The sequence below is a fragment of the Scardinius erythrophthalmus genome (genome assembly GCF_964197995.2).
Source record: "Scardinius erythrophthalmus genome assembly, chromosome: 22".
In the NCBI taxonomy this organism is placed as follows: domain Eukaryota; kingdom Metazoa; phylum Chordata; class Actinopteri; order Cypriniformes; family Leuciscidae; genus Scardinius; species Scardinius erythrophthalmus.
Genome location: NC_138242.1, coordinates 18,413,909 through 18,440,127, shown reverse-complemented (window position 1 = coordinate 18,440,127; position 26,219 = coordinate 18,413,909). Strand labels below are relative to the sequence as shown.

Below are 26,219 nucleotides of genomic sequence, written 5' to 3'. Positions count from 1 at the left end.
TCTAGATGCACTACATGCAGTTGTGAAGGACAGGCCAGAGCAACCAAGGTTTGTTGTCATCTGGGATAATGTTAGTTTCCACCAGGCTGCTCTGGTCCGAGATTGGTTCAACAACCATAACCATTTCTCACTTTTATACCTGCCCCCTTACAGCCCCTTTCTAAATGCAATCAAGGATTTTTTTTCAGCGTGGCGGTGGAAAGTATATGATCGGCAACCACACGCCTGCATGACTCTTCTGCAAGCAATGGAAGAGGCATGCGGAGACATTGAGGTGGGATCAATCCAAAGGTGGATTTGGCACACAAGGCGATATTTTCCCCGATGCCTAGCCCTAGGACATCGCCTGTGATGTTGACGAGGTGTTGTGGCCAGATCCGAACAGAAGGCGGGATCCATAAGCAATAAAAATAGAAAAACAAAGACTGCAGACTGCTTTATTTTATATAAAGCCCATCAGTGTGTTGCTGGTGATATGAAAGAGTAATTCAAATGGTGCTTGTGTGTATGGTTTTGTTGCAAGGATTTCATTTCATTTTTAGAAAGGAGTGTTAAGTTTTGATTGCAGTGTTTCATTTTGGATAGATGTGAGTTGTTAATCTCCAAGTGCTGTCTGATTGGCTTGTGTGTAGAGTTTTGACATAATGAGCCAAATTCTGTAAAAAGTGTGTAAGCAATAGGCAAAAACTATAATGTAAGTTGTCATTACTATATTTTTGTAAGACTGAAAATACTGGTTGAGGCCTGGTCTATGAGACAAAAGGGCCCTGCTGGCTAATTAACATTCAACCTCCCCCATACAACCTCACTTCCTCTCAGAAACAACTAAGAACTCACACAAGAACATGGTTTAACCCTCTGGGGTCTGATCTGTTTTCTGGGCCCTGGAGGTGTTCTGACATGCTCTGACATTTGTGCTTATTTCTGTTACTTGTGACATTTTCATGGCTAAAGTCTGATTACACTGTATTCAGCACAAACTCTGCTACAAATAATATATCAGCAGCATGTGTGTAAAAGTTTGTTGTTTTGAGATAATGACATTTATGCGTGGTTTGTGAAAATACAAAAAAAAATTCTCACTGAAATAAGGTCATGAAACCCATAATGATTATTTCTTCACAAGACTTTTGAAAATTGTATGACGTAGCCTAGAATATTTGCTCTAAAACTATGTGAAAATCACCCTGACTGCTCATTCAGATAAGACAATATATTGATTTAAAAATTTAAGTTTATAGTGCTACAATGTGAAGAAAATCCAGCAAAACGTGCCGGCGCGTTTGCCGACCTCAGAGGGTTAATGTGAATGTTTATCATTGACTGTTATGTTTTTGGTGTCATTTTAAATGTCTCAAAGTGAGTGGTATAGATATCTCATATCCAGATAGAGAAGATAAAAGGAAATAAGGTTTATAGAAGTTTAGAGAAAACTGGTTCAGAATTAAGGCCAGATAAGGCCACCCCCCTTTTGTTGGATAGAAGCCATTTGAGGGTGGTCTCCCCCATCCCCCATGTCACCAGGTCAAAGAGGATAAAGGAAGGTTTTCTCCCTCTCTCTGGGGCTCTTCTTTGCTGGACATGAATTGAATAGGTGGTCTCTCCCTTTCCTCTCTTTCTCTCTCTCCCTTTCCTCTCTCTCTCTCTCTCTCTCTCTCTCTCTCTCTCTCTCTCTCTCTCTCTCTCTCTCTCTCTCTCTCTCTATATATATATATATATATAGTATATATATATCTCAGGTACAAGCTGGGTAGGATTATTTGGTGTAACCAATGTATAACCATGTTCTAGATATTTGAATTGATTGTGGAATCGATCGCTGATATCTGAAATATTAAATTGTTACATGTGATTATTGACTAAAAGGAATAGTCAAACATTCGCTCACTTTTAGTGAGGCACAGATATTATTAAAACCTTTCTTTTATGGAGTCAGATGAAATAATGAGTACATATATATGATTAATGTATTGAAGATTTAACCAACCAATACTTTGCATGAGTGAGGACAGAACACGTGATATCCTTCCCCGTGTATTGGCGAACCGGCATTGGACCAATATATCGGGCCTTACACTTTTTTGCATAATTGCAAAATTTGTTAACTTTGTTACAATATACTTTTTTTTCTGTAACTGCATGCTTTGGGTTCTGTGTTCTCCATTTTTTGATGTAGTGTCTAATGAATGATCTGTAGTGTCTAAAATATCGACTCACTGTGTGTATGATCTGAGAGATCAGAGTTCTCTGAATGTGGTTTGAAAATCTGGTGTTGTGTTTAAGGTTTTGAGAAAGTGAGTGATGGTTTCAAGAAATGTGTTTTAGCTATTCAGAAAAACTGTGAATTAGCCATCCTGCATTGTATATCAATATGTCCATTTATGGTTCATGATGCACAAATCAGCTTCTCCAAATGCCACAAAAAATACAATGGCATAAAGAGCCCACATGCAAACTCCGAAAAACGTGCCTCATAATAATACATATCGAACCAGCAGTCGTTTGATGCATGCTGGGCGGTTCAGTTGGAACAGCAGGTCTATTCCTCAGTTCAGCGGTACGCTAGAGGCTATGTATCTAAGGGCTAGCCGCGGGTTTACCAAGCCTGAACTTAAATCCACTGCACAGTCCTCTCTCTCTTTCTCAGATGACAGGGTAGGAGCTTGCTCAGTGTTTCTGGCTGCGCCCCCAGTCAAACTGTTCATGTGAACAATTCAATCCTGCTCCCTAGAGCAAGTCCACAACCAGATTGACGTTGACTGAATTTTGAAACAGCCTTACATATCTTGTAAAATAAGAATCTGAAGAAAGCCCCCAATGTGTTTAGCTTCTTTTCTAAAACATGCATCAGTGTGATACCTACAAGAAACTAACGCATCTGTTTTCAAAATGTATATATATAGGCCTACAGCATGACATTTAATCCTATTTACTTTCTTAATGCACTGGTCTTGTTGTTTATGATTCATCAGTGCATCCAAAGAAAATTATTGTTTGGTTTTCAAATGTAATGAATTGCTCTTCCTTTTGAAACAACCTTTCTTTTCGGCTGATGTCACTTGTGTGGGCTGTTACCCAAATAGCTACTTTGACATAGTTTTAACAAACTCATTTACTTTGACATTATTTTAGCAAACTCACTGGCTATGTTCACATGCACACCTTTTGTTTAAATCGGAATGAATTCATTCCAATTGATGAATCTGAATGTAGTGTTTACATGAATGCTAAGTAAAGTGATTGGGTTGATGCACACTGCACAAATATACAGAGTTTTGCACTGTTTGTGCATACTATTCTCTAACATTGCTTCTTTTCTTTGTTTTAAAGAGCAGACTTTTCATCTATTTCGGGTCCTCATATCCATCATACGTAATTACGCCATTTCTACGTCATTTCTAGCTTCAGTTTTCAATCTGATCAAGTGTTTACATGTCATCTCATTAGAAAAGGAATAAACCCCCCCTTTCAATCCAAATTTCATTCAGATCGAGCTCAATCAGCTCGATTAAGGTGTTCACATGAAGGCTTTTCAGTCCGATTGAGCCGTCAATCCAATTACTGATGGATTATTTGGTTGCATGTTAAAGTAGCCATTCAGTCTGGCTCCATTCTGACATTCCATAGGCATTTTTCAGGAACCAATCAATTCTGGATAAAATAAACCAATGGGTTGCATTTCTTTTCTCAGTGAAACATTTACTTCCGTCACATTTATAAAGTTAAACTATTACATTTATTATTATTTATTGACCTCCAGTTTTGTAAAAGTCGTCTAATCTGCTTATTATTAATTGTGTCTAATTATAATGATTTAAAGCTGAATGAGAATCAAACATGCTATCATTTACAATGTTACAAAAATACATACTGAAGGATCATGTGACACTGAAGACTGGAGTAATGACTTCTGAAAATTGCAACCTAGGCTCATCGTAAAAACGTACCTGCGCATATATTTCTGCAAAATGATATTACATCTCATCCTGCACATTTCGTGACACTTTCAAACCAAAATTTAGAAGCGAAAATGCAGTGAGTGGCACTAAAAGCGTTCAGTTTTATCTGAAACAGATTAACGTGAATCTGGCAACAATTGATTACGTTAGTTCATATCACAGCAGTTCTGAATTGAAATGTCCGGTGAGAGGCAGTAAAAGGTCAATGCTTAATCGCGTTTGAAAATAACGTACCACCTACACTAAACCTCTAAACATACCCGATAGCGTTAACAAAAAGCAAATAAAAACACTTTTTCTGAAGCAACCATGCCATTTTAGCTAGCTTCTACAAGTCTTTCAGCTCTTTTATTGTGACTTGTGTGTCACAGCACGTGTGTCATGCACCCAAGCGCTCCAAATCACAAGTTCAGTGAGCTACCGAGCAAGTTTACTATGTCAGAAAGCCACATATATGGAGCTGGTTATGTGATGTAAACATAAAAATGTATATGTTTTGAAATTATGCACTATGGTAAAAATGTTATGAGACCATAACATGGTAAATGTTCATTAATTTGGTTTATTAATATTAGTGGTTATTAATGTGTATATTATTAGTGTCTTTTAATCTGCCCCTGTAATCATACTTTTTTGTGAAAGGAATGAAAATTGGTGCTGTTTTACAGCTGGAAACTGCAGTGATTTGAGTTTTGCAAAAAAAAAATGTAAAGTATAGATGTAAATTTTTTTCAATGAGCCTGTGTTGAAAAATGCAGCTGTCATCACAGTAAAGGCACACTGGCCCATTTTACAGTCAGAGTTGAAAACAGATAGTTGTCCTTTTACAAATGGTGCAGGCTTTCTTGCCAAGCCCCATGAATATTCAGAGGGAACAGGGCCGTAGGGAAGCACACTAGCACGGAACTGTTATCAGACACTTCTCTCCTCTACAGAGCCACGTACTTTCTCTCCCCCCCATCCCCCCCCCCCATCTCCCCCCCATCTCCCCATTTTTCTCTCCAAACAGCTCTGCATTTTCAGAGACTGGATATAATAAGAGAGGAGAGGAGGATTTCCATGCGACTGGTGTGATTAATTGAGCTTGGCAAACAGAAAATAAAAAGTCAGTGGAGCCATATTGTTCAGTGGCTTGTTTAGTGTTTGTGTGCCAGAGACGATGAGCTCACATGATCTGCAGCCACGATGTTCCGCTCTAGGAAGTTAATATTCCCACTGGGAAAGCTTCGTATAATTGACTTTCTGGACTTGCACGCTTAACCGTCAGGGGCCAAGGAGAAATCAGTAAATGGCCGCATAACTAACAATTTGTGCTTGCGTAAACAAATGCTGCTAGCCTTAATCAAACACACAAACTTCCACACAAAATGGTGAAAATGTCACACTCTGAAACCCCTCCAAGAACAAAAGGTGCTGTAAGATCAATTAATAAAGTAAGCAGCAGTAAAAAGTGCTGCAGTGGATTCAATACTTGTTGGCGCACCTTGCGTAGCACATAGAGTATCAAAAGATGTCAACCTTTAGCTGGAAGCCTTAGAGCCCGATAAAATGCTAAAAGCTGACTGTTCCTCATAGCTGAAGGGGAGAGCAGGTCGCGTGGGATAATATTTAGTGGGGCCCTGACCTCACCGGGCCGAGTGCCATCATGCCTATGAATGAGATGCGGACGAGTCCAGACATTCATGGGGAACTTGGCCTCATGAATGCTGAAAAGAGAGAGCTTTGATAAAAAAAGCAAATGGCATTTTCAACCCTGTGACACTGCGCTATAAAAATCTGACAGAAAGCGATAAACTGCCTTAAACAAAAATCTGATAATGTGATCTTGAAGCTCAATGGAGATATCTAATATATATTAGTGTATACAGTAGGAGGACCAATAACACTGATTTTTGTCCTAACTTTTAATACATAAAACAAACATTAAAAATGCAATTTAAGAGATATTTGTTAATGTTTTTGAAAGAAATCTCTTATGCTCACAAAGGCTGCATTTATTTGATAAAAAATACAGTACAAATATATATGTTAATATAGGCCTATATTTAAAATGTAATTTATTCATGTGATGGTTAAGCTGATTTTTAGCGCAAATTTCCACCGGACAAAATTGCGATTGTTAACTTATGATTTCTGTTCTGTCTGTGCGCACCAATCTTGCACTTCTATCTACTCCTCAACCAGACCACCTAGAGACTTCGGGTTTTCGGCATTATGTTAAGGAAGGTCTAATCTTGGGAACGCACAAAAAAAATCCAGGAAAAGATTTACTATCTATTAGTGTTGTGATCCCATGACGTGAGAAGACTGAGTTTTTATTACTTGTTTTTTTAGCAGCCATTACTCGAGTCACAAGATTCTTCAGAAATCATTCTAATATGCTGATTTACTGCCCAAGAAACATTTCTCAAACAGTTTTGCTGCTAAATATTTTTGTGGAAACTGTGATATTTTTCCAGGAGTTTATTTGAAGTAGAAATCTGTCATATCATTATAAATGTCTTTACTGCTACTTTTGATCAACTTTTGAATAAAAGTATATATATATATAAAAAAAAAAAACTCCAAACCTTTGAAGGGGAGTGTATGCTACTTTTTTTTACTTTACTTATATTAATTACAAGACTTACTGACGAATGCAGACGAATATAATTAAATAACTTTTTTGTTTGTTTTTAACTTGCACCAAAATCAATAAATTACTTTGCCTATCACTTGGCCATTTTGTAATCAATTATCCATGGTATCACGTATCTGTCAAGTAAGTTTAAAAATAAAAATAAAAAATTTAAACCAATTACCAACCAATTCACCCTTTGCAGGGAGTTTGACTGACAGGCGATCTGACCAATCATAATCTGCCATCCGCTGATTCCGCCATTTTTGTCCGACAAAGCAGTCAGGAGAGATACAGGGTGCAGGGTGGGCCATTTATATGGATACACCGTAATAACATGGGAATGGTTGGTGATATTAAAGTCCTGTTTGTGGCACATTAGTATGTAATGGGGCAAACTCCTTAAGATGGGTGGTGACCATGGTGGCCAATTAGAAGTCCACAAACAGGACTTTAATATCACCAACCATTCCCATGTTATTACGGTGTATCCATATAAATGGCCCACCCTGTAGATTAAAGTTGGTGGATTTGAACTTGAAAAACGATGTGTACTGATGTCTTTCCGCGGTTGAAACAACATTCCCTCTGATGTTCATTCATGTTTATTTGATGCAGATGCTATAAATTAACTAGAAGGAAGAGATGATCGGTTCACGAGCAGCTTTAACTGAGGCGCTACAGAGACCTATCATGAGACATTGGAGCCAAATTTGAAAGTTGAGACTGTTTCATATCAAAAGTAACCTGCTCTGTCCAGTCTTTCAGTGCGTTGTCAGTGTCCTCTTTGCTCACGATGTATTTTTCACTGCATGGGAACATGGTGTGGCGTGGCTTGTCGGACATAGCAACAGTAACTAAAGGGGGCGGGTCTTTGTGAACGGTCAATTGAAAGCTCTTTGAACTTGTTTTCACCATGCCACTGACAAAGCCATGATGGCAGAATAAGAATTATATACAGCAATTTTAGATATTTTGATCGAACCACGTACAGAGCCAGCTAAATCTCACCTAAATCCTTCACCTTGTAACATGCTAGAGCATTCCTACAGCATGTTCTGGGATATCCCATTAACCTCCTGTACTTACAGCCACGCAGTATAAGTTCCCCTTTATGGTTAAATGGGTGTAAGGATTAGCAAGGGAATAATAATAAAGCACACTGTAGGCAAGCCATTATGAATGGACGGGTAAAGAGATGAATGTTGTATGTGGTTAAATTGAGCATGGGCTTTCCAGCTGCTGGGCCTGAAAGCACAACACCATAAAAAAAGACAGAAAAAGAGAAGGAGAGACAGTAAATGGAGCAAACAGCAGAACAAAGAGAGGAAAGAAATATGTACTCATAATTTCTGCAGCTTTAATTTGGCAAATTCCTTGCTAAGTAACAGTACATTGAAAAAACTCAACATTCTGTCAGAACGTTTAAGTGTGTGTGTATGCAGCAAATTAGCTCAAAAGGGAAATATGTATAATTAATTAGTATAACTTGTTAATGTTATACTATAATATAAGTATTACTTGTTATTATTATTTAAAAATATTTGGATTAGTTAATAGAATTAAATTGAAGTAACGAAATGAATATTACAATCAATGAACCTGTTCATCCAGTGAACACTCAGTATTAATCGTCTATCAACTGTCAGAAAATGTATTGAACGAGCGTCCACATGCAGTCTCAGATAAAAAGTCTTGATGGTTCAATAGTTCAATGGTGGTGAAGTTGCGATCAGATTCTTCCGGATTGAGTGAAGAATTACGAACATCAGTGATAATATGCTGCCTTCACCTGCTATTGGAAATTTCACAACTCCCCACTTATAAAGCCGTGATTACGAGCTTGTCACATCTAAGTGCTTTGTTATCGGAAAGAACAGGAATCGTGGAGGACACCAGGTTTATTCTTGTCTATTTATTGGGAAAATCTTAATTAAAACCAAAATGATATTTAGCATGCCATTCATTGACAACCACTTTCCCTGTGCCATCTAGATAGTCAGCTTGCTGATGATTCTAGTATTTGGGTCAAATACAGGCTATTTTCACTAGCCTATATATAAAACATACGATATGCTTCAAATGTAAATATGCACTATTTTAACAATAAGACAAGGCGATGTAGCTGTTCTGGAAAAAATAAAGAATACCAGCCACAGCCAATAATAACCAACTGCAGATCTGCAGAATCAGCAGATTGAGGAGAACAGCGCCAGGCCAGCAGTCTTACATCGGTGTTGGGGGGAGCTTTTAGCATCATTAAGGGTAGGTTTACTGGTTGGGTGGGGTTTGCATTCGTTAAGGTTGAGCTTATAGTTATAGTTAAGGGTAGGGTTAGTGGTTGGGGCGGGTTACTTGATCGTCAAGTACGTTTTCCTTAGACTGCTGTGGCATGTGATTCTGCAGTTAGATATATCACATCACAGCAGCAATCATTCACCCCTCCACTATGTTTAAAGTTTATAGCACGCCCAGCTCTGGAACTTGCTTGTTGAAATTATCACAGAGCTTTCCAGTGGTAAATACAATAACTCTGATAGCACATAAAGGCAGCATTGGTTTGACTCGGTTGTGGTTGGGAGGGTCCTCTCTAATGGGTGGAAAGTTAAAATATGGCTGGTTGTAACTTTGAGGCCCTTCAGCTGTGTCAGCTGCGCTCTGGGGCAAAGTGTGGTCCCACTGCTTCACGGTCGGACTGGATGTCTCCAGACTTTTCCGCATGAACAGCAACAAGAAGAGAGGGGGTCACTGAGATAATGCCCTTTTAATAAGAACTATGCAAAGTGCCTGTGCAAAATCAGTTTTTGTGTGTGTTTTTAGTAATTGTTGGTTCGGTGTGTTTGAGTGGTCATTGTTACAATTACACAGCAAAAGTTCAGTGACATTTTTATTTGTGCTTGGTAGAAAGCAAATACTGATACTGACATAATGACAAACAATAAATATGGAAAATTGAACTACAAGATTGAGGGAGCAGGATACACCGTGAACTCCGAGAAAATGCTACGCTTTTAACATACACAGAGTTCACACATCTTGAGTTTGGCTTGACCAATGGAAAGGGTGTCATTTCAGGTGGGAAAAGTTCCTTTGTTTGGAAGCTGAGTAGACTGGTAATTTTGTGTCCCTTTATACTCTAATGAACTCTTTCCCCGCCATTGACGGAAATTTCCAGCTTTCCGTGTTTTCACTGTTACAAGGTATGGGGCGCTTTTAGGCATCTTCTGAAAGAGAACTGAATCTCCTAATCGAAACACAGGTGAAGAAGAAGCAGAAACAAGCGATATATCATGTAAGCATATGCATATAAATTAACACAATCATTATCATTAAACAGCATATAAATCAAAACTGCCAAATGTTACTGAAGGAAATGTCAACCCAGGACGAGCTATAGGACTGTGCAAGCTTTGGGGGTGTTGATGGACTCAATCTACAGTCCCTCCAGTTTTCCGCGATCACTGAATACAACGCAAAATCAACAAAATGTCGCATTTTTTTTGCGATCCTGCATAATTCCGCAAAATAATCACAAAAATGAAAAAGACCTCACAAAACATTAAATTATAATCACCCAATTGAAATATCTCTAGATTAATTAAAGTTTCAAAAGCATTTTTTACGTGGATACAGATGTTGCGGGAAAAGGGGAAACTCCTTTTCCTCGATTTACTGAAGCCTATAGACCTTATGTAGCCCCGCCCCTTTTCAGCGCTGCGCTCGTTGTCTTTTGACTTCCGGTCTGTATTTTCACAGCGATTCTGCGTGTTTATTAATGAACTTAAAATATTTCCGGTCGACTGACATTTGTTAAGTCATCTGCTTTAAACATCACAGTCGTCATGATAACTTTTGTTAACTTTACATTAAGTAAATCCACTTCAAAAGCTAATTACTCCTGGACAGCGATGCCATAGAAATATACAGAGCGACCGCAAAAACGAAGTTAAAAGACAATATTTTAAAGATGGCGGCGCCCTTTCTCAGGCGCATAAGGTCTATAATGTAAAACGCATTTTGCAACTGCACAGCTAGCACAGTGAGTGTCTGGCTCACTCATTGGCCGTGTCTTGCGGCAACTGCACATCCAATGGCGCGGGCGCCTCTGACGTGTGCGCCAATGAGCTAGCATCGCGCCATTACACGTCAGAACCCGCCAAGGGGGCGCGGCCTTAGCCTATTATTCTTTTACTGTCTATGATATTAGTCCCCGAAAAACGTCATTTTAGCAGGTTTGACGACTGAAGCGACAACTTGCCAGGTTACTATAGCGTGGGTTACGAGGTTACGATACTGAGGTTACGATAGTAACCGACTAGTTCCCTTTCGAACAGTCACTTCGTATTGCGAAGCTATACGCAGTGGGGACGCCATGCAAAATGCCGCACTATAAGTAACTGGTTGCCTTCTGCAGCACAGGACCCCTCAACTCAGGATTTACACACAGTTCTACAATATAAATTACTACACCTGCTGTTAATATTTACATAGGTCAGGTAGAAAAATTGCCCATTGGTTGTTTTAAAAGTTCATTGGATGAGAATTTGATTAGACCAAAATAAACAAGCTTTATGCATTTTGTTTGTGATTTGTGTCATGTATGACTATTGTGCATCTGACATAATACTATTATGGTAAATGTGATGTCCTAATTATAAAATATAAAAAACGCAATTTTTTTCACAAACTTCTGGAAATTACCACCACAAAATCAGTCATTTTGATCGCAAAAATCACACAAAAAAATCGTGAAATCCTGGAGGGACTGGATCTACCCCATCTATGTTTTAATCATTGATCTGAATCCCATCCAGAAGTAATCTTTGACAAAAACATGATTTTCTCAGCTTTTTGCTAAAAAAAAGCTTATTGGCCATTAAACTTTTGTGAAAATGATCAAAAATGTTGGCGGGGACAGAGTTAACAACAATCATATAATGTACATTATGAGGAGGTGATATACACCTATGGGAAGAGCGTTAAACGAGGATCATTTTGATACATTTACATTTCAATAGGAATGAGGTGAAAGTGAACTCTCTCTAAATTCCTTTGGGTTGTAAAACCAGTTGTATCTTGATTATTTGTCTATGAGATTATTAATTCAATGTAACAAATAATTGAGTGTTTGATCAGTCACTTTTTTTTTTTTTACTTTATTATTATATATAATATAGATATATACTACTGTACTCCTAAAAGTTGAGAAAACTATATATTCATTTCAATCTTCCTCTTCTGAGAAAACAGACCGATTAATGATGTCATCCTGTACTTGTGTACTTGTAAAATCTTAGTCCAATCAAATGCTGATAATATCACATTTTATTTTTGTATTATTTATTTATTATTAAGTCTGGAAATGGAAGTTGTGATGGTCTTTTCCCCTTTTGTGATGTATATTTGAGTAAACCGGCTTTTTGAATGAGAAAGAAAATGTAGGACGGGTCTTGGTTTTGTCCACTGGGAATTGATTGGATGGTGGGATGGTTGTGGATTGCTATTACTGTGATCTCATGTGAGTGACAGGTTGTCCCGTCTTCACGCCAGTAAACACATCATCAGGGAAGAGATGTCATTGCAACAGGGAGGGGAAGTTATTTTGATACAAAATTAAGAGGGCACAACATGTACAGTATACACAGATAAATCATTTATAACAAAACAGCAATATTCCATAAAAAATAAGAACTGTCAATTTTTATTTCATGGTGACTATCAAAGGAACAAGCCTTTAAAATCCCCCATCTCAACTTCCTGTATGAAATATGTCAACATAGGAAAGAAAACTGTTTTTTCTTGTTTATCTTGGGGCTATCCAAAATCCTCATTCTGTCCTGTCATGAAATATCCAAATATGCCACACAGTCGAATGTGGAGATGCCTGGAGCAGATCTAATTTGCTAAAGTAATGCTATCAGACTGAGCTGTTTGGCACAAGCGCACACGGACAAGGTGGAAAAGAACGCGGGGCTCCTGCTCTTGTTGTTTGTCTCCTCCAGACTAATTTGGCTGTTTGCATCGTTTCAGTAACGGGGAGCCAGGTGCATTCTAGACTGGTTAATGAAGCATTGAATTGGTTTTAAAGAGCAGTACTTTTTTTTGCAATTTAGAAAATGCTTGTCTTCATAAATTGTATCATGAATAACAGCAATTTTGTCAGGTTTTATGTTCAATGTGGATTTTTAAACATAACATAATATAGGCTAATGTGGAAATAATGTGTTTGTGCTCTGTAGTAGAGCTCAATGGACTGTGTTACATTACACACTAGCTGCAGTACAGAGGTCGCTCCAGAAGCACTGGCCTCGTTTGCAAGCACAGAATGTGCACAGGCTTATCGAACTCTACCTTTCACTTAAGGGAGATCTACTGTGTTTATCGCAGCCACCAACCAAAACTCAAATAAACCAATAGTACAACGTTATTTAGCCGCCAACATTTTTATCTCCCTTTCCTGACCTGTTTTTTTTTCTCCCTCTCTCTCTCTCTACCAAAGCCAATTACCCCCAAAATCAATATGTGGACTAACTGTGCTTGCAGTCAGATGGTGAGAGAGTGAGTGACAGGAGGAGCTAGAGACAGAGAGAGAGAGAGAGAGAGAGAGAGAGAGAGAGAGAGAGAGAGAGAGAGAGAGAGAGAGAGAGAGAGAGAGAGAGAGAGAGAGAGAGAGAGAGAGAGAGAGAGAGAGAGAGAGAGAGAGAGAGAGAGAGAGAGAGAGAGAGAGAGAGACTCATTTTATTGGCTCATGAATTGACGAAGTAAAGGATTTTTGCTAGTTTCAGCCTGACGCAGTTATGCGTTGTTTTAATAGCATTTGCGCCCATCTGTTCGCCCATGGGCATACTGTTCTGACTGTTCAGGCGCATTGTTGGAGCGTTGCTATTTTGAGGCAACTAAAATAGACTGCGCCATTGACCAACTGAAACCTGGTCTAAAGTCGTATTATTATTATTTTTTTTTTATTTAAAGGGTGCATTAGTAATATGCGCCTATTAGGTGGGTGCACAAAGCGCATACACTCTGCTTATTACACACACACAGGGATGTGCAGCAGAACACAAACATGCCAAATATTAAAAATAAAAGGATTACAATGTAAAAGATTAATATTGTGTACATAAAGATATGGTGATATCCGGTTTGTCCCATAGATGGTCTGCTTGCGCGCTTTAACCTTGCGCACGAGCAGATCCGTTTCCTCTCTGGAGAAGCGTTCAGTCTTTCCGCTTGCAAATTCCGCCATGTAAATAGCAATCCGCCATGGAGCAAGCTGGCTTTTAAAGGGAATGGGAGATGAGACTCTGATTGTTTTATTGCACGTTACGCCCAAAACACACCCATTACTCATTAAGCGAATAGGGACAACCCTTTTAGACCATGTGCCGGGCGTGCCGACCATTTTTCCCGTCGTTAAACTAGCAAAAGTGGATTCGGACACGCCCTAAGTGAACTTGCGCCCTGCACTTTAGACCATGCGCTTAGATTGTTAAAATAGGGCCTTCAGTGTCACAGTGTTTGGCATGGCAACATATGACAATGTTGATATGTTTGTTCTTAGCAGGATAGATCTGCTACGCTGCTGTTGTACGGGGCTTGCTACAGCCAATACGTACACGACACACTGCTGTGAGAAAGTAAGACAGTATAGTGTACATTAATTACCCATTGCAGATCAGGTGGAGTTGGGGAAGTTGGAGGGTTTCTGAAAGTGCTGACCAAGGTTTTAAAGGCTGAACAGTGAGCTCATTGGCTACTGATACAGCAGGAACCAATCGGCTGTGCCCTATAGAGAATTATGTGATTGAAAGACGATTGAGTTAAGGACCTATCAGCGCCAACTAGAGTTCGTGACATAACTTTATAGTTACAAAAGTAATTTTAAAACATTTCATGAATTATTAAGTATTATTAATTATTATATTTCCATTTTTGGGGAGTCTTGCCACAGGTTTTTTCGACCTGAACTAACCTCACCTTGCCATAAAAAGTTCAATCTATGTGATATTTATGCAATATTTATTGAGACTTAATTACCTGAGACTTAAATCACTTCAATAACTTTATTTTAATAATTTTTTTCTTCATTATGATATTAGAACAATTGTTTTAGTGATATTAGTGATACTGATATTAGAACACCCTGATATTTTAGACTATATGACCACCCAAAATATTCAAATTAATTTTAATTCTGAACTTAAAAACATACTCATCATATAAAAGCAGTATCCAAGTATTTTATAATAAATGTATAGATATTAAAATGCACACATGAGCAGGCCAAGATCATCAAAGCACAGCCAAAGTGCTTTCTATTGGTCAGGGTGATGTTTTCAAAGATACATGATTTCATATACAAGATTTTCTCATTCAGATTCTTCACTGTGTTTGCACTCCTCAAATGAAATTTATGCTGTGCTGACTTTAGGTTCTTTCACAGCGGAAACCCATGTTTTTTATTCCTTATACTCAACCACCCAGAACAGAATCCATTTTATGAAGGGAGCAGCATTACGTGTGCCTCTTTCAGTTTTCTCCTCGTTGTAACATCTGAAGCAAAACACAAAGCATGCAATTTTCCACCCCAAGCTTCCAAGACAACCTAATGGGTAATAAATGCTGCCATTTTAAATTGCACGATTCACATGTCCCACGCAATGGGGGAAAAGCATTTGACTCGTGTGCATTTTCTGCAATTCTGGGACATTATTGAGAATTTACATTAAATTGTCCTTTGACTCGAGCAAAAGAGGCATGCTATAAAAGTTGTGCAATCAAAATTAGAACTGATACTTTGTTTACCTTCCTCCAGCTACTACCAGTAATGCAGAATCTACATTAATTTGTTACTCTGCCTTCATTTGTTAAGTCTCTCGGCTAATTACCATTACTTACACTCAACTTTAATAGAGGGGAGGATGTGAACCATCCTGAAATAATAATGACTGATTATTGTGCCTCGAGATGGAATTTTGCTATGTCAAGGACTTTAGTAAATCTATTCAACCTTCCAGAGCCTGAAATGTCGATTGCATAGAGGAGTTCTCCATCCCCACACTTTATCGGGCCTGATAAAATAAAGTAGATGGTGAAATGTGGCCACCTGAATGTCCCCAAATTCATTCCCTGAGTTCAATTTTCAATTTTTCGGTTTGAATCCATCACGCCTCAATAATATAGTCCTTGTGCACAGAGGAGTCATATATCCAGCTCCCTTTTCTAATCTCAGATGTCGTTAGAATGATTTAAATTCGATACGATTTCGAGTCCACAAATTAGAAGATTTAATATCTCCACTATATCACGCCCTAATCAGAATTATTGGACTTGGGATTAGTTATTTCTGGTTTTTCTACATCCTCTACGTGTGCAAAGAGAGTTGAATATTATTTGTTATTACCAAGAAGTATGCAGTTATGAGTGCAGTGAATGCAAATCATATTTGAGTGAGTATACAACAACATGCACAGCATAGCAAATGCAACCATATGAGCGATTCAAATACAGACAGAAAGACACAGACATTTATTTTTATCTGATTCTTGTTAAAAGTTCAGTGTAATATGTCAACAAACTGAAATCAAACCAACAGCGTGGCTGCGAGTGTGATATTCCTTTTATACACAGTTCAATAAACAAAAAGTTAATATGTGACCTTGGATCACAAAACCAGTCTTATGTTGCACGGGTATATTTGTAGCAATAGCCAACAAAACATTGTACATTTCTTTTGTGCCAAAAATCATTAGGATATTAAGTAAAGATCATGTTCCATGAAGATATTTTGTAAATTTCCCACCTTAAATATATAAAACATTTATTTTTGTGAATAGATGCAGCACTATCGCCAATAGAAATGGACAACTTTAAAGGAAATTTTCTCAATATTTCGATTTTTCTGTACCCTTAGATTCCAGATTTTCAAATAGCTGTATCTCGGCCAAATATGGTCCTATCCTAACAAACCATATATCAATGGAAAGATTATGTAGTCAGCTTTCAGATGATGTATACATCTCAATATATAAAAAAATAAATAAATTACCCATAAGACTGGTTTTGTGGTCCAGGGTCACATATTAGCCGCTTTCCGACCAAGTAGTTCTATGAACTTAGTTCTAGGAACTGTCCACTTCTAAACAGTTCTAAGAACTACTCTCCCCCAAACTCGGTTTTGCTGTTTGCGTTCGCACAGGCCAAGTGGCCATAGGAACTGGTAGGAGGGGTAAGGGAGTGACGCAAGCACGGTGACTTTTATTTTGACGGCGCGACGGACATTTATTTTGGCGGCGCTGAGAACGCCAGAGCAAACAATGCTCGCATTCTCTGTGTTTATTAGTTAGCAATCTGTCTAACAGTACTGTTTAATATCTTATTAGATAGAACTGTTATAGAAAGTAAACAGTATATGAAAAAAGGTTATTAGCCTATGCCGTGTGGTTGATGTCCAGTGTTGCTAGCTGGGCAGATAAACATAATCATGTTTGGCTTGGTCCCCTCAAAGTTGCGTTGGATTTTCTCTTCAGCATTTAAGGTTTAGAGACCCATCTATCACTGTTTTCCATGTTTGTATAGTTAGTTTCTGGAGTAAATATATAGGCTATAATCTGTGTGTTTACATTCTAGCTGTTTTAAAGATGGCGGGTGCTGGTGTTCCGCGTGCGTTCGGCCAATCAGCGTACACTAACGTCACGGATAGTTCCTATAGTGCTGGTTTAGACCCTACTCTGAAGTAGGACCTAAATTAGTTCCTACAAATGGAGTTCCTAGAACTAAAATCGTTCCTAGTTCCTGCGGTGCGAACACGCCGACATCCGGGTACTATAGCCAATAGTTCTAGGAACTGTGAAAAGGTTCCTCCGGTCGGAAAGCGGCTATTGAGTAACTTACTTTATTTTAGGCACATGATACCAGTCTATTTTTGCTCTGTCAACGAAAACAATTCCAAATGATCACATTGCAGCATCTCAGAGCAACAGACAACAGTATTGTTTATATTTTCTGAATGAATCTGTGTTTTGAACCATTTGGCTGAGTGAATGAATCAATGACCCACAAATAAATACTCATGCTTGCTTTATTCCTGAATGAATCTGTAATGATTTGGTTGTGGTACAGCATTCAGCAGAGAGAGTGAGAATCCAAACGCAGTTTATTAAAGGCACACTATGCAAGATTTGTACCTTAATATAACAGCTTCAAAATCATTTCAATGGTAAACAAACTCATAGTAGGGCGAATCACGCCGCTGGCAAAACAATGCAAATGCAGCAATGCAAGTTTGAGAGGTGGCGCCCTGACAAATCTCGCGAGAATCACAACTTGCTTTACGGCAAGACGTCACATACATCAACAGCATATGAAGCAGCCTCTATGGAAGACACTAGCACGCATTTCATACATGAATCATGGCAGAGTCGACAAAGAAAGCGCAGTCAGAAGAGTTCACAGACGGCTCTGTGTGGGTGGTTTTTACGACAGTAACGTTAAATACAAGTACTCCACAGCGACTCTAGAGGTCGCTGTTTGAGAAAAACGGAAACTGCATAGTGTGCCTTTAACATATAATCCAAGGTCATAGTCCATACCAGGCAGAGGGTCAAGCACATGTAATGACTGTAATGATGTAAAACCGAACAAAAAAATAATCCACTGAGGCAGACAGGAACAAGAAATCCAAAACTCAGGAAAATATAAAGAAACCAGGAACTGCTCAAATTGCTGACAGACAATGTGAACCAAAACAAACAAGACTTCATACTGAATGAAGGCAAAAGGCATTTAAATAGACAGGGTGATGATCAAATGAAACAAGACACAGCTAAAACAAATAAACTAATAATGAGCAGTGGGTTCTGGGAAATGAAGTCCGGGAATAACAGAGTCTATGGAAACAGTGAGGGACTAGGCTGCCATCAGTTACATGATGGCACCTGCAGCTGACAGATGTAACAGAATCAGTGGTTTGAACAAATCATTTGAATCAATGATTACGTGATTATTTTATAATATAAAGACAGTCACTTGTCACCACCTACTGGTTTATCAGTATCAATATAACCTGCAGGAAAAGTAGCTGACCACCACCACTATACACTGTTGAATAGCCTACACACTTCTAAATGTATATTGCAACATGCCAACTTTAGTGAAAAGAAAATAAATAAATACAGATTAAAAAAAAAATGTCATGCATGTATTCCAGCAGCTATATCTGTGCTATATAGCTATATAGCATGTGCTGTGACGTTTGTGAGACCCGTTAATTACTGGTCTTGTATTTGGCCGTATATCTGTCAGCAGTTGTGCTTTGGAAGTTAAAATGAGCTGTTTATGACTTCAGGGCTCATGCAACGCCTCAGTGCAGTGAAATTCAAGCCGCAACAGCAGCAGGGCAATCGGGTCTTATTAGAGCAGAGGCGATAATGATGACCGGGATCTGCAATCATAATTTGTGTCAAATCCTGGATTTTATGCACTGATAATGCATATCTGCAGAAGGCCAAATCCCCATCAATCTCTTGGAAAAGGGTTGTTTAGTAAACAATGTTTACATTCAATTTGAATAAAGCCCTACACAAAAACAGCTTTCTGGTGTCGCACCCCTTCCATTCCAAACCTAAGGCTTTGTCCAGGTATTATAAACCAACTTGTTATGTTCATAAACCCATATAAATTACCCATTTAAAGGTATAGTTCAACCAAAACTTCTGTCATTTACTCATCTTTGTGCTGTTCCAGATATGTACACCATTGCTAATTTCATTAATTTTTGAACAGAAATTTGTAACTGACTAGTTCAAGAAATCCCCAAAGGACAGTCAAGAAATCTGTATATGCCATTCATTCGAAATAGCCTACTTGATCTATGAATCAAACAGTCAAATCTCATACTGAATGTCACTGAAAAATATGCCAAATGTATTTATATATGCAATGCACTTGCCTTGCATTATGATCATTGTACATTAAACTTAAGCATCACTTAATCAATGTTAACCAATATAGACACATTTATTAAAATGAACTGAATCTATAGGCATTGCAGGACAAGTAGGTCCAATGTCGACTAGCAGCATAATTTAGTTGACTAGTCTCCCACACCCAAACGAAAGAAGATTTTTTGAAGATATATATTTTATGAAGATATATATATATATTTAGCTTTCATTTATTTTAGTTTTAGTACTTTTATGACTTCAACTTATTTTATTTCAGTTAGGCTATTTGCTGAGGTAACATTTCTCATTTTCATTTAAGATTAAATTTTTCGAATCTAATATTTATATTCTATTTTATTTCAGCTATTTCGATTAACAAAATTTTACCTGGCAGTTCACCTTATTATGTGACAGCAAAAAACATACAACATGAAACATCAGAAGGCACAGAGCTATATTCCCTAATTGGTCCTGACTGTGTTTCGACATTTGGATCTAAGGGACCGCTCTCAGCTCCTGCATTCAACTTCCACTTTCCTTGTATTCGACAAAGCTATTGAAAATGAAAAGAGGAAAAGGCCACATGAGGCTTTCCCAAACAAGGTTATTAAATGGCCACTGGATCAAAAAAGCGGTCCCTGAAATGCTTTTTAGTCAATCTTGCTTTTCTTATTACTGCTGCGTCTGTTTACAGCAGGGACAAAGGCTTCAAACAGCCAGTGGCCTGGGGAAAGACACATGAGGGAAGCAGCTTTCCCTGTTATTTAACACAGCCAGATCTTGTCTGGTAACACAGCTTTATCTCTTAGAAAAGAGGAGGGGTAATAAGGTCAGCCAAGCCCAGGAGACAAGGAAGTGAGACTCAGGAGAATGAGCGTGTGAGTTTTCTAGATAGTGAGAAGAAGAGACGGAGAGAAGGACAGGTGGACAAAGGGAAGGTAAGAGACAAATTACAACAACCACAAAGTGTCCTGCATGTACTGCTTAATCCAGTTAGTTGTATAGTCGGGTTATGAGAGGAAGTGACATCACAATGCACAGTCTGTCTACAGACAGCAAGATCTGACAACTGGAATGAACTCATACACTGTCTGCATAATAATTGCATCTGAATGCTGTGAGTGACTGCACACAACCATTTTTATTTTCACACGATATCAGGAAGTAATTACACACAGTGTGCACATCATTCTACTATTTAAATCACTACTTTGGAAATCATCCAGCAATGGATTATGCCATGCATCTGCAATTTCAGATGAAACTAACCTTGAGTGAAAACACCTTTAATTAATTTATAACCAAATTGGGAAACTCAAGCATTAAAGCCATGTGATGTTCAAATATCTTAACCTACAACTGGATGCTTGTTGCCCAGGTTCAAGATTTACATGCATTCCCATACCTTCTAACGAATCATTTTTCCTTATTATTTTAGAGTGACAATTTGGAATTAATTGCTTTCAGTCCGAGTATAACCAATTTTTTATTAGGGATGGAAATCGTGCGAAATTTAGGTTTGCAATTATTCAAATTGAATTGGTGAATTCTTAGAATTGGAAACATTAATCCTATGCTATGTCTACATTAATCAAGATAGATATGAAAACAGAGTTTTCGTTTTAAAACGCTCTCCGCCCACACTAGAGTTTCCAAGCGTTTTCATCAGTTTGTCATCCGCACTGAAACGTCGGAAAACGCTAAATTCACCATATAGCGCATGCGTAAACTCTCATAAAAGCTCACTGAGATGAAACAGACAGAACAAAACATAATCAAGTTACTGTATCAAGCAATTCTTCTGAATCTGGCAGGATCATTTTATTTAGCAAAATATCTCACCATTCACTGATGCGTCCAGGTCGCACTCACTCACCATTATATGTTTGGTCTAAAATGCAACTGCTCTCATGTTTTGCCGTAGGACAGCAAATGAGTGAATTTTCTGTCCTCTTTGCAGGACTGTGATATGAAGAGTGTGCAAAGTAACATATTTTAGCAACTGTGTGAAAGTGAATAGCACACAGGTGCGCTTTAATGGACTTCCATACAGCCATTCACTCCCATTATCAAGCTTGGACGAGCCAGGACATTTTTTTAATATAACTCTGATTGTATTTGTCTGAAAGAAGAATGTCATATACACCTGGGATGGCTTCAGGGTAAGTAAATCATGGGCTAATTTTCATTTTTTGGTGAACTATCCCTTTAATGGGATAGTTTACCCAAAAATAAAAATTGAGTCATTATTTACTCACCCTGGTGTTGTTCAAATGCTTTCTTTTACAGACCACAAAAGGATAAAAAAATCCTGCTCACAATCATCCATAAAATGGCAGTGAATAAGGGCTAGCTTCAAGCTTTGAAGAAAAAGATGCAAACGGATCAGAATGATTCCATCTAACTGTATTTTCAAGTATTCTGAGTGTATGGGTTTGGTAAAAAACAAAACAAACTAAAAAATATATATATTATTATTTAGGGAAACTCTTAACCTTTGGTCAGCTGTGCACGGCTCATGACTGTGTGTTCATGAGACCGTATTAGCGCAGCAGTTCACTCCAGTTCTCCCAAGACAAGCACACAAGCACACCATTTACAGAAATTAAGATTAATCAAAACAGTGCACAAAACTCTGGTTAGATGACCGTTGAAATGACAGTTGACTGCAAGAATTCGCTTTGCTGTTGCGACAACTGTAACAAAACAGAGATCTTTACATCAAAGAAGCAAGCATGTGCATAATGTTTTTAGGAGCCATGTTTCGTGACATGTTTTATTACTATTGATTTCTCGAAATGGTGCGCTTGTGTGTCAGTATGTGATATTCTGCAACTTTTCTTTAAAGCTTGAATCTGATTCCTATTCACTGCCATTATATGGATGAGCATGAGCAGGACTTGTTTTTTTAAATGTCTCCTTTTGTGGTCTGAACAATAAAGGAAAATATGGCATTAAACCAACACCAGGGTGAGTAAATATTTAACGACTGAATTTTCATCTATCCCCTTTAAGAACAACATAGCATAGTATTAGTTCTTGGTTCATGGAGTCAAAATGAATGTTTTGCTGTTGAGCAAGTGAGTCAAATCAGTCAGAATACATTGATCAACCTTTTATTTTTTTGATTCACTAAAAAAAATTGGCTCATAAGTGTCATCCTCTTGAGAATCAGAAAGTTTGTTTTGGATCCATTTTATGGAACCCATTCACTATTTTGATCTATTAACCAGCTCATAAGAGTCATTAAAATCATTCACATCAGAACTGGTGATCCTTGGTCGTGCTGTATTTTTTTTTTTTCAAAAGAACCAACTCATAAAATCATTAGCTCAGGACTTCAATGGTCACACTAAAGGTTCTGCACTGAATAATATATGATACCAGGAACAGTATTTAGTCTTGTTTAGTATAGTGTTTTTGTCCACATGAATACATTTAGGTTATCCAGTAATTAAAAAAAGTCCCCATGAACCGGAAGTTGCAACCGACTTTACTTCAGTGTTGTGACATATTTCCAAGTGAAACAGAACATTGAATAGAGGGCGGTATTTTACTTTAGGGCACCTCCTCTCCATCCCTCGGTCATAGCAGACTGACGGTTGGAGGGGTGGGGTTAAGCGTTTTCAATCCAAGCCATAACTAACATAACCAGAGAAGGAACGCCATTCTAGGGCGGAATCATATTTTTATATTTTAATTAAAGATTACCACAACAAACTTTTTTTTTCTTCTGTGTATTAACTTGCACGGATTAATTGTTCACCACATGATTAGTAATATGCTCAAACAAAGTAAAGAGGGTCAATTTTGATTTCATGACAACTTTAAACAATGATTCACAGTTTCAAATCACACTTTTAAACTGATTTCATTTCAAGTTGATCACATAGCTCTACTACAGTAAGGAGAAAAGTCTGGAGATCAAGCATGTGCAGTCTTAATGAGGTCTGATGCAGAGAATTTCAGAAGTTTTGTTGCCAGAGCCCCAGTATGATGAAAATACACTAGACTAAGTTCCCCCTCTTTCACACTGCAGATTGGCACATCTTTGATTGAGTGGCCGTTTTGTGCGTACATTTTGAGCTAAATACAGTAATGTTTCTTTCTATAGCGATAAAATGTGAAAAACACCAAGGAAGATGAATACATGCAATTTCTATCCTTCCTCATTCCCTGCTTTTCATTCATCTGTTGTACCTTCTGCATTAGCATGTGTTACCATTGGCTGCAGCAGAGCAGATGCGCTCTCCACTTTTTTTGGGGGAACATCAAGGGAAGTGAATTCAGGGACTTTTATCTCCTTAATTATGTAAATTATATGCCACTGATATTCCTTATCAAGACTAGAGGAAGCTGTGTTTCTTCCCTGGCAAGTTGCGAAGCGAGAGTCTGAATCTATTCATGCTGAACAGTTTCTCCAAACTTGGTGAAAGAATTTCCTCTTGACTCACAATAGGATTGAAAAATTCTCAGCTCAAAACTAATTTCTCAGATACAACTCTAAATCAGTGCTGCCTTCAATTGTGTGCTACTTTCTCTTGTACAGCTGTGTAATTCATCAGCAAGGCCCTTAAAGCTCGACCGCTCTGTGAAATTCTTCAGCATTTACAACTTTAGTTGCAGCTTTATTCAAATATTGCATTTAGCATTCTCCACACAATATCTATCACTGTTCAATTTGCACACCATTTACGCAAACATCTCTCGCTTGAACTCAGGTACAGTGTTACATGCAATTCAGACTTACTTTAGAGCTTCAATTTTAAATCAAAGCAAATGATCAGAAAGCAGTGAATTTTAATTCTGTGAATTTTAAGTCTGATAAAAATCAACCATTTTGCAATCTGCTACATATTTTCAAAGGATTCTTTTGAGGGGATGTGAAATCAATTAAATGCGGAATGATGTAGTTGTTACCACTAAGCATCTTATTGGCAATCTTGAGCATCTGAAGCAGGTCCTGGGAAGGATTGTCAGCATTCATTGTGGTACTAAGAGCTGATCAAGGTAAACAAGTTAAAATGGTTTTAGATTAATTAGAACATGCTGTTCTTTTTTGCAATAGAATGACTAATAAGCTCAACTGCAGATTAGGATCATTGACAGAACCAACATGGACCCACAATTATTGCTATATGAATCAGCGGCTTGGATTTTGAAGAGTATAGTTACTGATTGCATCAGGAATTCAGTCGACATGCAGAGGATAACAATAACCCGAGGGTACTGAGTTCACTCAAAACCGGTTCCAGAACTCTTAAAGACCATCAAGGAATGCCAAAAACTCACTGGTGTAATAAGTCTTTCACAATCGTAAACATTACTGACACTGCATAAAGGAGCATAAAACAGAACGTAGGCCTACCTGCTGTGAAATTGTAGCTTGCAGAAAATCCCATGGCTTCCAATTCACCATCCGCAACAAATTTTATCCATAGGTAGCGGCTGCTCGATCTGATGTATGGAGGGTTCTGCTGCCCACAGTAGCGTCCAATTATTGGAGAAAAGCCAAAGGGCCCGTCCCGGACTTCAATATGGTCAAATTTACATTCCCATGAAGGCTCTATTGAATACTTTTCATCAAAGAAAAGATCAATGCATTGTCTCGGGGGAGCTGCAAAGAGTGAAAAGAAATGACACCTGTAATTTATGATGCATGATGTCATATGTAAAACATACTGTCATGGCAATACATAACAATTTCATGTTTTGGCAGATTGGTGGCTAATTCGTATGAATTTTGTATAATCTCATTCATACCTTTTTTTTGTACAATATGCCCCTCTGATGGTTAGGTTATGTTTAGGGGTTGACCTTCATGCTTGCATTCTTTCTAAAAACCGTTCACTTACGTATGAATGACATACAAATTCAAAAGAAATAGCAACCTTGTTGAATAATTACGTTTTCCAGTGAGATTGGATTGGGTATGTCTGCCATTATTAGTATACAAAGGACATTCTGAGATCAAAGGTATATGGACTGCAACTACATGCATTTATTGCTACTGGTAGAAAAAGCACAATAACATCACACTTAATCGAAAGAAATTAGCACTAAAGATTGAAGACCACATGGGTTTAACAGTGGTTTTTACTAATAATATCTAATAAAATTTGTAATTTTATTATGACAGTAAAAGATCATCATGTATAAACCATCAGATTGCAAGACAATTGCTACTAGCTTCTTAGTTCAATTTGATTATCAGCTCGCAGCAGCACTGCAGCATACAGTCCGACAGATGTGACTGAAAGAAATTTTTTACTGAAATCTAATTGTGATAATCAAACTGACTTTCAGATATTGAGAGATTGTTGATCTATAGATCCTTCTGTTATAAATGCAAATGAAACACTAGTGTTCTGTTTATTAGTATCATGGTGCTGCATGGGATTAACAATCAACTGATTGCTCCTGCATCCTTCACTGTGAGTGCAACTGCGCTCCTGAACAGTTTAAAACAACCCCCTCCATCCCAGTGTCACATGAGAGATTTGCTTGTGAGCTGCATTTATTATTTGAACAAGTTTTGTATATACCTTCAATGATGTAGATGCATTCTCGCTCTGGGGGATATTTGTTTGGGTAATTGGGTGAGGTGAAGAGGCCTCCCTCTGGTTCTTTCACCCAGGTTCCACACTGCCCTGCCGGCTGCACTCCTGAATTGTTTTTCACTGAGAGAAAGCAGTCAAA

The 26,219-nt window shown here is 38.1% G+C and overlaps 1 protein-coding gene across 1 annotated transcript in view; it reads right to left on the bottom strand.

The window, feature by feature from the left end:
* The window catches only part of neto1l (neuropilin (NRP) and tolloid (TLL)-like 1, like), a gene marked incomplete at its 5' end in the record, with an annotated part of 116,621 nt that overhangs the window by 89,324 nt on the left and 1,078 nt on the right, over positions 1 to 26,219 (bottom strand). Inside the window, 2 exons of the mRNA XM_081352588.1 lie at positions 24,889 to 25,137; positions 26,066 to 26,200. Of these exons, the coding sequence (XP_081208714.1) occupies positions 24,889 to 25,137; positions 26,066 to 26,200 (384 nt within the window). The remainder of the gene's footprint in view (positions 1 to 24,888; positions 25,138 to 26,065; positions 26,201 to 26,219) is intronic.